General features: G+C 38.8%; 1 protein-coding gene across 3 annotated transcripts in view; it reads right to left on the bottom strand.

Moving 5' to 3' along the window:
* Positions 1-15,746, bottom strand: part of TTC8 (tetratricopeptide repeat domain 8) — a 45,783-nt gene extending 30,037 nt beyond the window's left edge. For 2 of the 3 annotated variants that reach the window (XM_042047424.1, XM_042047425.1), the window contains exons 1-3: positions 15,543-15,742; positions 7,412-7,441; positions 4,347-4,467 (exon numbers count right to left, since the gene is read on the bottom strand). In XM_042047424.1, the coding sequence (XP_041903358.1) occupies positions 4,347-4,467; positions 7,412-7,441; positions 15,543-15,650 (259 nt within the window). In that variant the 5' untranslated portion in view covers positions 15,651-15,742. Of the gene's footprint in view, positions 1-4,346; positions 4,468-7,411; positions 7,442-15,542 lie in introns of all 3 variants that reach the window. The other variant, XM_042047427.1, reaches the window with a different exon arrangement.
* Positions 15,747-15,753: the final 7 nt, after the last annotated feature.

The following is a 15,753-nucleotide window of genomic DNA, read 5'->3' as shown; positions in this document are numbered from 1 at the left end:
GTAACTGATGCAGAAGGATTTGAACTGCTTAGTAGGCAAAATATAGATAATACCAATTGTAATATGAGAGGTGTGGCTACACAGTTTCACGTTTGTGAACTATGATTTTAGTGGAGGAGGATATCCTGAAATATCTGCCACAGTGAAAGACCCAAGTCAAGACCAGCTATGGCTAACACACTTTAACAGCAAAAGAAAAAGCCCACAGTCAGTAAGCACACATTTTTATTAAGTTGTATGTACAAGTCGAGTAATCACAGAACCACAAACTGGTGGAGGTCTGACGGGACCTCTGGAGGTCATGTGGTCAAACCATGCTCAAGCAGGGACACCTGAAGCCAGTTGACTAGGACCCTATTTAGATGGTTTCTGGATAACTCTAAGGAGGTAGACTCCACACTCTCCCCGGGCAGCCTGTGCCAGTTCTCAGTCACCCTCACAGTTAAAACTAAGTGTTTCCTGATGTTCCGAAGAAACCTCCTGAGTTTCAGTTTGTGCCCACTGCCTCTGGTCCTGTCACTGAGCACCACTGGCTCTGTCCTCCTTGCATTCTGTTTAGCAATTTCTGTGTTTATCTTTCATGCAAAACTGTAACACTGCAAAAGTGTAACATTAGAACACCACAGATGTATAAAAAAAGTAAAATGAAGCTGTAGAAGAAAACATGTTTTCAGTGTGTCAGCGGACCATTGTTTGGTTTGGTTACTACAAAAGACAAGTGGATAACTAGAAACATTTAAGAAAAGAGTTTCAAGATTCAACTCAAAGATATAGCTCAGAATGAGAAGATTGTTTAGCTTATCAAAGAAAAGATCACTGGATGACTTAATGACAGATTTAACTATTTACTTTGGAAATACACGTTTGAAAATAAAAACTTCGTATCAGGCATAAAATGTTCACAAAGAAGCAACAAGTAGAGTTATAGTTGATAATTCCCACTAAAGATATGGGACACTGATAAAAGCTAGCAAATTCAGTAATTTACAAAAGACTGCAGGGGGTTCTCTATCTTTGGAAAGTTCTTAGACTTTCTGAAAAATCGTATAGTAGTGCATATAATATTATATAAGCGTAATATAATAATAAGAGCGTAAATAGTATTAATCAAATTATTTTTCTTGGAAGATAATCTCTATCACAGGGGGCATAAAATCAAATAAAACTCTAAATTATATTACTATGCTGTTTTAAGATAGATATACGTAATTATCTTGATTTTATCAATGATTGAAATTATCAGTGTTGATCACAATGTATAAACACATCTACAGTACTGCTTGACTGTGACCAAGCATGTAATGGGAGTTTTTAAAAATGTAATCAGATAGATATGCAATTGCCTACATCTATACAGACAAGAAAGCACTTAATAAGTTACATAAAAATTGCCATGTGGACTATACTAAAGAAACTGAGAAAAATACAATTAATGCCAAAAAGGTAGTGGAAGACAACTAATTATTTTCCACTTGGAAGGGAATTGATGAAGCTGAAGAGAAGAAACAATGCATAGAAGAAACAATGACAGAGCTGAAGAACTGCTCAGTGAAGGAAGAGAAGAATGAAGTAGAGAAAAGCAGAAGAAAGAAAATCAGATAATGTTTGCAGGACATGATGCCAAAAGGTGATTTCTGACTGTTGCCTACACTACAGGCGTATGGATAAAATTCACAGCACAGTGAGAGCAGATTTTTTTCCTCTGGTTTCCCACAGTGCCTAAAGAAGCCAGAAAGGAGTAAAAGAAATCCATGTACTGATGGAAAAAGTGAATGAGCACTTGTATGCTCACTACATTTCCTCAAACGTAGAGAAAAAGCTGACAAAACACGATTGAACATGGTCTGAATTCCCATCTTGTTGGGGCCCTCCCCCTGCTGTGGGGTCCTGAGAGAGGGGCCCTGGTGGGGAGACACGGGGTTTCCCTGCCCCTGGTCAGCCTCGTTCCCCATGGGTTGTTTTGTGTTCCCCTGCATGGGCAAGGACCCTCGGGTCCCGTGATTGCCTCAGTTCCTTGGCAGAACCCCGGCCACGCAGCTGGAGAAATAAACATCTCTGAAACATCTATCAAGAATCGGTCCATATATATTTCTTTTCCACGGGCCTTGTTGTTTGATACGCGTGTTGCAGTTTCCCCACTGTAACAAATGGTGGGTAATGCGAGCAGAACGATCCCCGATCCCTACAACGACTGATTTGTGAGTAAACTTTGGATTCCTCTCCTTGTTTTTGTTTTGCTATTCCATCTCTATACTATGGAGGAACTGTGGAAAGACTCTTGGCTCTCAAAGCCACATATGGACATTGATCTTAAACTTGAAAAGATTCTTGAACAACAATTTGTAAATTTTAGCTTAATTGAAGCTCAAAAGGAACTGAAACACTTCCTTTCATGGTTGCTTAAGAACTTTTTCTATGTTTCTTGGGATTTAATTCGTACCAAAGACTTTTGGAAGACCGTTTGGACACAGTTAATTTCTGAGTCAAAATACATGCCGATGGAAGAATATTTCCGTGAATATTATTTAATTACTGAGACTGTTGAGCAATGTCAGCTGTGTCTTGTTGAAGGGAAGCGTGCCTCAGAGTCACGACCCAGGCCACGTGTGCCGAGCGCTCTGCGAGCAGCAGCGAGGTAGTTCCCGTGCGCGGGTGGAGCGGCGTGAGCTGCAGTGTCTGCAGCAGAGTGAGGCACGGCGGGAGCGGGGCAACCCGGTGGTGCCTGCCCAGCCCCGCGCAGCGTGTGGTGGAGCGAGCCCCATGAACGCCCGACCGAGAGGGGTGGTGTGCAGGCGGCGGCCAGCGGCGCAGAGCCACACCCAGCCGAAATGCGCGCTGGAGCAGGGCGCGGGGGGGTTGTCGCTCGGGGCCCGGCCAAGATGTGGACACAGCCCCAGGCAGTGGCACCTCAGCTGAGAGCAGAGGAGACGGCACGCAGGGAGCTGAGAGGCGCGGCCCGGCCTGGCCCGCGTGGCCCTGAATGCGACCCCAGGAAGAGTGCGCAGGCATGAGCAGCCCCGACAGCTCCAACGCGGGAATGAGTGAAAACGAAAGTGAAACCAGGAACGCAGCGAGACAGAAAACAGCAGCTACTTGGAAAAAGGAAAAAATCACTGTAGCTAAGGTTTTAGGAATAGTAAAATGGTATAATGTTAAACAAAATTATGGTTTTATAACAAGATGTGACAACCAAGAAGACATATTCGTTTATAGAACTGCTATTAAAAAGAATAACCCTGAAAAATGCATCCCAAGCTTGGGAGATGGGGAGGTGGTGGAGTTCAAAACTGTGCAAGGCAGAAAAGGGTTACAAGCAGCAGAGGTCACTGGGTCTGATGGTGTTTCTGTGAAAGGCAGTATATATGCTAAAAATCGTAATCATGTTAGACAATATCTCCATTATAAGCCCTCCCTACAGTCTCCCTTTCCTAATCCCACCTTTCCCTTTTATCCTATATCCTATTACCCCCAGTGTATTCCCAATCCAATTTTTTCACCCATGGTTTCCCTTACAAAACCATGCCTTTGCCAATTGTTTCCCCAAAAATCCCTTTCCAATGCTGAGTGGGGGATGAAGAGGGGGAGGGAAGAAATTAACTATTGTTGTTTAGAGTTCCAACAGGTACAAATGGAAGAAACCCTCTCCTGCCTCAGTTTCCCCACAAAACATGGCCAGAGAGACCTGTCTCCCTTCTGTCAGCCTTAAGATGTTCCACAGAATCTGATTGGACATTTAAAGACTCAGGAGGGTGGCTTATTTTGTTTTGAAACTGTTCTTGTTACGTTTATCCAGTTGTTTTTGATGTTAAGTTTAAATCTCTTTTTGTTAAAAATAAACAGGTGAAATGTTGGGGCCCTCCCTCCCCGCCATGTGGTCCTGAGAGAGGGGCCCTGGAGGGGGAGACACAGGGTTTCCCTGCCCCTGGTCAGCCTCGTTCCCCATGGGTTGTTTTGTGTTCCCCTGCGTGGGCAAGGACCCTCGGGTCCCGTGATTGCCTCAGTTCCTTGGCAGAGCTCCGGCCATGCGGCTGGAGAAATAAACATCTCTGAAACATCTACCAAGAATCGATCCATATATATTTCTTTTCCATGGGCCTCGTTGATTGATACGCGTCTTGCGGTATCTGCACTGTAACACCGTCTGACAGGCCTAAGTATTACATCATGAACACATAGTGGATTTCAACATTGCTACACAACCATAAAACAATCTAAACCACTATTTTTACCAATACTAAATGCCATATCAGGTCACCTCAGTTTGTAGTATTTTATGGTAGATGACATAAGAGACAACCAAAAGAGGTCTTGTTGAGTCAATGTATGCAAGTGAAAGCCAATCTTACGTGCAACTTGAGCAATGGCATTTTCATCCAAGATCATCTCTGCAATTCCTTCTTGATCCATATCAATTTCATCCACATACACCATTTCTGTCAAAGCTCGTGTTTTCAGGTTCCAGGCAGCCTGAATAAGGATAAAGTAAAAAGTAAAATATCTTCAAGACACTAAGTAAATAATCTAATCAGTAATTTTACCTTTTTAAAATTATTATTCATTCACAGTTTTATTAGGCTTGATAAGGTATTGACTTAAAACAGCTGAGTATATCCATCTGTCTGATGAAGGTATAAAAGGGAACTAAGTCCTTTGTTCAAAGCATCAGCTGTAAAAAACTGTGCAAATGTATACGCTGGCATTTCAGATTTGGAGAGTATTGGAATATATTTTAGTGACCTGAACTGACAAATTACTACACTGTATGCTTTGGAGGATAATCTGAGCAGTGTGGAAAGGCAAGCATAACTCTATGTGACAAGCTTTGTGCAGACTGTGAAGACACCAAATCAGTGGGAAGAAAAAGAAAACAAGAAAAATCTGTGGCAGCCATATAGAAATACTAACAAAAAAAGTGCAGATCCAACCCTGTTGATAATTTGATATGCTTGTAATGTACTCATAGAGCTGGCATGATAAAGGAAGTCACAAGACCAATCCTATATCTTCCATCGGATATTGAACAGATCATCATATATTTTCCAGAGTAAAAATCACTGCCAAAATAATTAGATTTGTTTCCTTTCTAACATAGAGTACACCAATCTGGTGAAAAAGCATATTTAATATTGGCTAAGGAGACCTTTCAAAATAGAAACAGACTGACGCTACCTTAATAGAAATAAAGGTCAAACTCATGGCAACATTTGTTCCTTAAGTAAAGAGGTATGAGAAGATCTGAAACTCAGGCTTATTTAAGTAATCATTTAATGAGACACTTCTCATTCATCCTGTCTTTTCCTCTAGATTTCCCTCATACTTCTATGCAAATTTGTAAGTGTCAGTCAAAAAGAAAGTGTATCTAAAAATGCTGAAATACTTAACTATTCTTTTAAAAAGTGCTTTTTTCCAAGCAGAAGTAAAGGAGGGCTTCAGCCAGCTGATTCAACCACAATTAGAAACCTTTCTTCAAGAATGAAGAGAAGAGAATTCAGCAGGATGATCTGAATCTAGGCCAGACAGTCATAATCCAGATCTGCTTTATTTTATTTTAGCTTCTTCTTATATAGTAGGATGACAGCCTTTAACTAATGCTGAGATTTCTGTTAGATGTTCAACACCTTTAACAGTTTTTCATTATTCTATAGAAGTATTTAGTTTGTTGAATTTTTAATACCTTGATGGTACTCTGCTCTTTTCAAAGACTTGTATATCTGCAGGCAACATAACTATGTCTATACTGGGAATATGCTCCAATTAGAGCTCTTCTACAGCCAAGTACAGGCCAGTTTCTTACTAGAAGTAAGAAAATCCGCCCATAGTAACGGTCTTTTCCTGGAAATTGGAAGTAGTAACTCCTCTACACTAATTTCTAAAACTGAGGTCAGTTCTTTACATAGGCGTAAATGTATTATTGTGATTTTTCCACTAACTAATATGTGAAAATGTGTTGTTAAAACCAACATGTCTCTTTGGCATTACTGGGCAAATATCTGCCATAAAAAATAGATTCCTTAGGCATCTCTTCCAGTCTAAAGTTCCTAGTCCAAGGCTTCACAGCCAACAAAAAAATCAAGTATCACACAGTATTCCTTAATTACACATCTGTCTGTAGATTAGAGATTATCTGCTTTCTCTTTGTGGGACTGATAATTTTGTTTTGTGATAAGGACCATGTCTGGAGCTTATGAAGATAAACTGCATTTTTATGAAACAGCACTTATACGGTAGGAAAAGGAAAGGGACAGCTCATTTCAGACAACCTACATGTTCACAACATAACAAATTTAGCTTGTTTAACTCATAATCAGAACAAAATTTACAACACCTAATAGCAATTAAAGAGGTACAGAAATGTGATACAGTATATAAGTATACAGTATACAGTATGTAAGACTAAACTCCAGAAAGAAAAGTGAAAAAGTGCTTTTCACTCAGTTCATGAGAAGTTTGTAACTGAATCAAGTATTTTCTTCTTGTTCCTGAAAAGTCCAAAAACCAAATTAAAAATATAAAGTTGGTATCTAAATTTAAATGTTTTCTCTGAATATGGTAACGCATTTTTCCAGGAGCTTTTATTCGCCAATAATCCTTTCTATTATAATACATTTTATTCCATACACAATGAAAAACCCAGAATGCTACATTGTGCAGGGTACTAATTACACTCAAGAAGATATCCAGTAGTATTTCACTGAAACCATTCTATATGTTAACAACTTGCATGAATTCATGGAGTACAATTAAAGACCTGTAAAATATGTTATGGACCTGTATTTAAAGATAGCATTTCACATTGCATTTAATCTCTTCTGACTGTGGGCTGGAGCCAAAAGATGCCATCACCTGTGCAATACTATTCTCGCCACTGCAATAATCTAGAGCTAATGTGGGCAAAGTGAAAACTAATTAATTACTCTCAGTCTTCCATCACTTATGCAAATCATCATCATGCACCTACAAGGCTACCAGACTCTACACAAGCTAGGCAGGGAGCCTGAGCTGCAAGAGCAGGAAGAGCATGGGTAACAGCCCACCATTATGTGCATTAAATAAAACATGAAAGCAAGCCATAAGAGCACAAACATTGCTCTGTCTGTGAATACACCTTGTTTTCTTCCTAATCTCATCTACAGATGAAGGTCATTCAGTTCAAGGTAGATTCAATTTAGCTTTTAGAAAGCACTGAAATGCTGAATAAAGATACAGGAAGGACATGAGAGAAATAAAATTCTATCAAAGCTGCCTGTTCAAAATAGCAAAAATCTTCCCCTTATCAAATGTAATGCCTTACCAATAACAAAACCCAAATTTATGCTACTGAGGACTTAACAACAAAACAAGTATTATTCAGCATATCAGAAATTCTTCCCAATGATTCCATCTAATAATTGTATTCATGGAAAGAACTTACCTGAAACACAGTGTATTCAGAATCAAGCTCCTGAAAAAAGAGAAAACAGAAATTGAGGAATGTAAATGCCAAATAATAAAAACAACACCACAAATGCATTTATACTCTGGGACCACCTCATTTTGCACAAACATTTCTTCTCCAACACATATATCCAAATTTCCATTTTATTACATTATCTCAACTTACACACATTATGAAGCTAATCAATGTTTTGCACAATGAAAGTAAATTTGCATTAAGTGCATCTTTCTGATACCTTTGCTTTCTTGCTTCTGCTGGATCATGCTAGCCAAATCTTAGATTAACATTCAAGCATTATGAAGCTGAAAAATGGTACATTAAAATAAAATGAACTTGGAAGATGCATGCAAATCTCCTAAAAGTTAACCAGATTATCGCACCATGGGCTTTAGAATGCCTACTTAATAAAATCCATCTTGGCACACTTTTTTTAGCTACTGCTGGAGATCACAATGATACCACTCAAGAAGACAAAAGAAAATTTCAGCACTTTTTCATGGCATTTTTATGATGAAAATGATGTATTCATTGTATTTGGACAGTAATACTGCAAGTAGAATAAATGTCAAATTAACAGCCGATTGCACTACCCAAAAAACAAAAGAAAAGCTACCAGATTAAGTTTACTATAAATGAAAAAGCTGGAACTTGCATCTATTTGAAAACTTGTGGTAAAATTGAGTAAATACTGACAGGAAAAAATATAGGTTTATCACAAATTAATGTGTAATTATTGTGTTTACATAATATTTAAACTACCCTTCAGTGCTTTTGCTGTTCACTTCCAGGGACTGGGGATGAGTTTTTCCTAATGTATTACTTTAGCTTAGACGACAAAGGTGGGAGATAGATGTTACTTTCTCTAAATGACTATTAGTCTTTTGTAGCGTCAGATCATTTCTGCTCCTGGAGGCAGGGAAAAATTTCTTGCATATCTGGCATTGTGTAAATCTATGCCAGTTAAACCAACTACATCAGACTGAATACACAATCTTCAAGTAATTCAGACTATAGAGACTTATGAAGGTCTCTAGTCCAAAGTCCTGCTCAAAGCAAGGTCAGCTATGAGGCCAGTCGAGGTTGCTCAAAGCCTTGTCCAATTGGATCTTGAAAACTTGCAAGAATGGAGGCTGCACAAGGCGACTGGGCAACCTGTTTCACTGCTGACCATCCTTATCGAGAAATGTTTTTCCCTGTATCAAGCCAAAGCTTCCTTCACTTCCCTACATCATTGCAAGCAGTCCTTGTCTCCATTTTCTCGATAACCTCCTTGTACGTATTAGAAGACTGCTATTAGACCCCACCAGTGTCTTCTCCCAGCTCAAGCACTGCCCTGCTGCTGGCTTGTTTTGCAGCCAAGACACAGAGCTGGCTTCTGTTCCACCGTGAGAATGGCAATGTCAAGCTAACCCCTCTGTGGTATGAGACATGGTCTACTTCTTTCAATTTGAACATTTGTACTCAGTAAATTCTATGACAGAAGGGATCTGGAATACTGGTGAAGGACACCTTCCTTCTGTAGTGTACTGGAATTTGTGGCCTTTAAAGGATTGTATTTGGAGCCAAAAAGTTGTTCACTGGTGTTAGAATGCATAACACATCTTACACATTGAGTATTCCATGGAATTAAACATTAATTCAGGGATTAAACTCCGTTGACTGTGACGTACCAGGGCCTGACTAAGGCACTGAAACTGGCTTTGCATTTCAGTTGTATGATTAAATAAACTACAAATTCTTTTATGTAATAAGTAATAAAGGACATTGAGATATTTCAGCTTGCTTTTTATTCACCCCATTGTGTCTGCGTGCTACAGCACATATGAAGATGGTTTCAAGAGCAGTAGATGATCTTCATACCATATGTGCTACAGTAACTAATGAGGACAAGTTAGGAATATTTTGTCAGCACTAATACAAAAATGCCTTGATGTTATGGATGTGTACCTTACTTTAGGCACTGTTCATTAGTTAAAAAAATAATTTTTAAAAAACCAAACAAGTTTGCTTATGTAGGAGCACTTATATTACCACAAAATTCAGAAATTACATCCCTCATGATTTTGGCAAAAAAGTAGAGTTGATCAATAATACTAACTAAAACCATTGCTCTCTCATAATTATAGGTGAGAGTATGCATTGTTCATACATGCTAATACATTGTTTCAGTTTTTGACAAGAGGTAACTTCAGATTTTAAATAACCGTCAAGAAGGTAATAGAACCCTCACATTAAACAAAAGTATGGAATAAAAAAAAATTACATTAAAATACAATATACTTTAACATGGGTGGATCCAGCAGTTGCTACTCATTCAAGTAATCCACTGGAACTAGATTTCAAATAAAGAGATCTTTGAGAGGATTAACAAATAGCATTGCCCTGTAAGATTGTCTCTCAAAACAAAAGCTCAAAATTATTCTTCATTTACACATATAAAGCTCCCTTGAAATTCAAAAGATTGTAAAAACAATGAAGGAACTATTTAATCCAGACCCCTAAATCCACTGAGGGCACTTTAATATTAAAATGTAAAGTCAGTTTATTTGAATACCAAAAATACTAAGAATAATTAAGTATTTTGACACTTATAGCCTGGAAGAGGGAATATATTACATACCTTATATTATAATAAGGCTTCACTCTACAATTAATTTCACGTGAGTATAATATAATACATGCAGAATATGAAAATTATTATATTCTGAAAATGCTCTTCAAATGATTAAGAGCAGAAACACAATAAAAAACCCCAAACCTTTACTCAGGTACAATGTCTTCACTGCAAGTATCACTATTTTCATGCACAAACTTACAGCCTCTTGCACCAATAACTGATTTCAGTTGAAGATGCTTTTTCAAATCAAGTCCAATGCCCATAAACATAACAGTGATAATTTTATTATGACCTTACAAAAATAAGTATGCAAATAATAGTAGCTGAAAGTTCAACATGGGAGAAGAAAGGATGAATGAACAAAGGCAAATCCTCACACAAGACTACTAATCAAGTTAAAGGAAGAATATCCACTATATGTCTATTAATTATATTAGGCAATTCTTTTTCAGTTGTTAAACTAGAGCAGGCCTCATACATGGGTTCTGTTTATTGCCTTGAATCTGACATATGGAACACAAAGACTAATCAGATTAGGTGACTAATCAGGATGATCAAGAGAGACAGTCCTGGATTGTATTTCCTCTAGGTCATGCTATTACTATAAACACAGAAGACAAGGCCTGTTTGCTTACAATAGGAAATAATTAAACTGAACATCAGTATTTTACGTGTTTGTATGCCCAAATGCTAGTCACACAAAATACAATTTTCATTTATCCTAAGATAAGAATGTCAGCATAGAAGTGAATTCTACCAATACCATTTATATTCCTAATTCTTAAATGAAGACATGCACAGGATATTTTATAGAAAAAAAAATTTCAATCTTCCACAAGATGTAACTCAGTAGCAACTAATTATTCTTCTATCACAATGTCATTTACTAAGAATTCTTCAGGAAAACTTCGTTGATTTTAAAACATTTCAATTCTGTTGTTGTGCTCTTTAAGAATTCAAGATGTATAATGGCATAGTATTTGATACTGCTATGTAAGAAAATTTCTGATTCATGCCCAGCTAGCTAAAAGGTCAAAACAGTACCTTAAAAACCTCTTAGGGCTTACTGCATCTGGTGAAAGGGTTCAAAGAGAGTTCTGCATCAATTACACAGCCTCTAAATGTATCTACATGTGACTATTGATTGGGTCATCAGTAAACTTCTGTTTAAGACTTTTATATCATTTTTTGCCATGTTCTTAAAGGAGAACGTCTTATCACTATACTTGTGATAGAAACATATCCTGACTACTAAGCTATATGTACAGGGAGTAGTAAATCACAACAGCGATCAAGACGTACCAGTCAAGAAAATTTCTTACTACATTTTTAAGTGTGGTGGCAAAAATGCGCCTACTTCTAAGGCCATTGTAAAAAGTGGGCTTCAGCATCCCATAGCTCTGGGAAAGATACAATGGAGCAGGACCGGTGCTATCATTTAGCAGATGAGCTGGGAAAAAAGTGGAGGCTTTCAGACAGGAAAGGCCAACTCTTTCAGGCATGAAAACACTCTCCAATCATGCATTGTTAGTCTCTTCCTTTACTTATCTGGTGTTACATTACACGTCTTAGAAGGGAGAAGGCCAGTTGCCTGAGCATGAAAAAGTTCTGACCTGTAAGAGTCACTCTTTAACTCACCCTGGGAATGTCTTTAAAGGACATAAGCTCCTGTGGCTTAAATTATATCCTAATGAATGCTGTTCAAGAAAGTGAGTCCCTGAACAGAGACAGACGCTACTGTTCCTACAAGATCCCTCTTTCCCTGGTTGCAGAGGTTGGGAAGCACATGCTTAGCAGAATATGGGACAAGAGGATAAGAACAGATGGCATAGTGATTACAGCCGTTGAGTATTCCCTTGTGCTGCACAGCAGCTCACTTAATCCAAACTGTCTGTAAGTGTTGTCATTTGTCTGTCTGCTTTCCTGGTGTGCAACAGGACACATCCTGGGTTTGATTTGCAGAAGTGCTACCATTAAGAGTTTGACCATTAAATCTGCTAGAATTGCTATGTATTTTTAAGCATTATAAACCACACTTACTGGGTTAGGTACCAAAAATGATACATACTCATTTTAGATAATTTGCCATCTTATATTAAAATACTACTAATGTAATTCACACAGATGGAAAACAGCACCATTTTCTGGTAGGTGGCTGAAGACGACAGAATTAAAGTTCAATCAAAATATTTAGGAACTACTGATTTCATTAACATGCCATTTCAAAAGTAACAGAGATAGCAGGAAATCAGTCAATCTGCCTGAGAATGGTCCTGGATTCTCAACTGTGGAAATAAAATAATCATAAATCACTTTCCTAATATTCACAACTACGGCAGATTAACTGATACACTGCTATTGGAATTAAATTCAGGATAATGTAAAATAGGATGAGACTAGGCGAGCCAGGAGAATTAAAAAATGTATGTCACTTATTTGAGTTCTAATTACCTCAGTGTTCAGCCTTGGATCTTAGTATCTTTCAAAGGTTTTAGAAAAATAATTATTTTATTAAATGCAAAGTATATATGCTACAATCCATAAACATGATTCGATTTTCCATTCTGTTGTATTAAGTAAGTTCAAAATAGTTTGTAAGGTTTCGAGGACACATAAAACATATTCTTGAGGCATGTTACTACTTCCTTTACTCCATGCCTGAAGTTTAGCAGGGTAAAGAGGACAGACTGGTACCTGAAAGTATGAAGTGTTAGAAAGTAATGAGCTGAAAGTGAGTGGGTAAGGAAAACGCCTGCAAGGCTTTACAAATGAGAAGCAGAATAATAAAATAAACACAAGCTTACTTGGGCAGATAACCAGAAAATATTAGAATTTTAAGTTCATTACAATAAAAAGGGTATAATCTAAATATCATGAACACAGTTAACTGACAAAGAGAAAGGACATTCCATGTTAAATCTGCCATGAATGTTAAAGTTATATTCTAATCAGATAATCAAAAAATGTTTTGTTGAAGAGATTTTAGGTGTAACATTTTGTATGTTGAACTGGTTTGAGTTTGGTTCAAGTTGCACTCTTTAAAGTTATTTAACCAATATTCTGGTTTCTCCAACCTGCTGTACCACAATGAACAGGTGGTATAAATAATGCTACTTATTTTATTTCTTTTAAAAAATCTCTAAATTGTTACTCCTTACATGAAGTACTTCTTTAGAGTAAAATACATTTGGTGTCTGCAAACTTTACTTGAACACTGCTGTATGAAATCTTTTCAGACAAAGACTGAAACATCCGGCCAGGCATTTTTTAATGTTATAGAGAAAGCCTGATTTTTCCCAATCTCAAGTAGACATACTTTCATATACTTTTAGAAGTCATTCATTCCTGCTTAAAATGAGCTCTTAATAAGGATTCCTCAAGAAGATTACATGAGGCAAGAAACAAACTAATCATATTTCAATCATATTTGCCTCTCTTCCACCTGAACTTTCTGGTAGGTTTGAAATGCACTGCTGCTGAAGAGCACTTTTTTCACACAAAACTGTGAATAGGAACACAGTTCTGAAACGAACATACTGAAGTTATAAAGTCCAGTCATTTGCACGCAATTGTGGCCTGAAAGTTTTTTCAAAACAGTGATGAAGCCTGATCTTAAAATTCAGAGACTTCACGTAAGACTTTTAAGAGCTTATGATTTGATCTGGTATAGACGATGTTCACAACCCCACCCTCCACCATTTGTCAAAGGAAATTATCTTAAATGTTTTTCCTCCTTCATTCTTATAAAAGATGAATCTTATAGGCTGGTGTGAACATTTCAAAGATTAAATTAGGTGGTATATATAAATTAGGTGGTCATATTGCTGGTGTATAAGGTCCTTGTTCTCTAAGGAAAATGTGTACTTTGTCTAAGAAAACAATTTAATTTATGCACTTAAATGTTTCACCATGTGTGATCTATATTTGGAAGAAGTAAAACCAATTAGGATCTACATCAGAGAATTACAGAATGGGAAGAATTTGAAATGGACCTTAAAGAGCATCTAGTTCCACCCCACCCTTGCCATTGACAGCGGCACCTCCCACCAGATCACATTGCTCAAGGCCTTATCCAACTACATCTTCTCATTGCTGTTTTGTCAATTTCCTTGTAAGAATTTTTTCTCAGCCTTATACACTTATTCCTTACTAGTGCTACCGGAAACAGCCCAGCAGAAGTTTGGAATTGACAGGTGTAACATTACCATTTTATACCTGAGCTTAAGCACAAAAGAAATGCAGTTGTCTTTACATTCCCATGCTGAGATCATGGATTGAAAAATGTTTTACTCATTACAAACTTTATAAATTAAGAGCAACAGAAGCATATTTGCTGTTATCTGTGCTATTTCAAGAGTTTCTTTCACAAATCAAATGTTGTTTCCTTCCATATGTGAAGATTACATATGTAAAGACCCAATAATGTAAATACATATGAATAGTACAGCACTACCATGGAACTAATACTGAGTCCCATTTAGGGTTCACAAATAATGTTTTTGGAATACTTTCTCCACTAAAAACGTTTCTGCTGATGGCTCCTTGTTGGTGCCTTACAGCATAAAACATAAAAAAAGAACCTTTTAAATATCTATCCTAAACCAGTTTAAATAATTATGGTGCTTTATATTTACGCTATTGTGTGGCCATGCAGCTTTCCTTAAAGACTTGTCTTTTGTGATGAAAAGAACTCTGTTCAAGATTCTTAAAATATCTGTCTATAGGATGCTTTGAAAGACATATTTACTGTAAAGTGTTTAAGATGAAGTCTGTTCAATTACTGTTTTTAAAATATGGCATAAAACAAGTTTACATGCACATAAACATTAATCCAAAAAACACTTTTTCAAATCCTTTGTTCTTACAGAAGGGTGAGAAAATATGTAGGTATTGAAAAATATGTCCTACGTTTCCAGAGACTCTGCAGCTGGAAAAAGAGCAAAGAGAGACCTATGCAAACGCCTTCTGTGCCAAGGTAGGGCTCGTACGTAAGCTGAGCTAAATGCACGTGTGATTTAGTCAATACGGGGGCTACGGTATCTGAACATCACTAAAAATCAACAGGAACATCCCTAGCAGACCCGATTTTTAATCTTAGATTTTCTTCCTTTAACTCCGCAAATTCTTGAGTGAGTTAAAGTTCTCGTTGTGAGGATCCTGTCCCCCACGGCAGTCTTCACGGTAGCACTCCGGCAGTACCACACACCCGCGGCGCTGCTCCTCTCTCCCGGAGGGGCTCCCCCGGGGCGTGTCTGGGGAGGAGCCGCAGGGCCGGCTCGCCGCCTCCAGGCTCGGGAGAGAAGGGGGGAGCGCGGAGAGGCGGCGCGGCCCGGCCTTCTGCTCCTCCGGGAGCTCGGTGCGGCCCAGCGCTCACTGCCTCGCTGACCGGGGTCGCACCCGGCCCCTCCGGCGGCTGCAGCAGGTACAGACGGGTTCCGTGGTGCTGCCGCCCCTCACCGCCGCCTCCCGCGACGGCCCGGCCCCCGCTACCTGCTCGCCGGGCGGCCTCTCCAGCAGCTGCGAGCAGACATCCGCGCACTCCCGGAACTTCCTCCGCCTGAAGTAGCTCCACGCCTGGAACAGCGGCTCCAGCCCCATCTCGCCGGCGGGAGCACCGCAGCAGCTCCGGCCGGGACCCCCCCGCGTCCCGCCGCGTTGCCGCCGAGCCGGGCCCGGAGCGGAGCGCGGGCGGCCGCGCTCG

The sequence above is a fragment of the Corvus kubaryi genome, unplaced genomic scaffold, assembly GCF_017639235.1.
Source record: "Corvus kubaryi isolate FWS band 111438036 unplaced genomic scaffold, C.kubaryi_AGA036_p1.0 66, whole genome shotgun sequence".
Classification (NCBI taxonomy): Eukaryota; Metazoa; Chordata; class Aves; order Passeriformes; family Corvidae; genus Corvus; species Corvus kubaryi.
The sequence above is the reverse complement of the archived record's forward strand: the minus strand, read 5'-3'. Positions and strand labels throughout refer to the sequence as shown.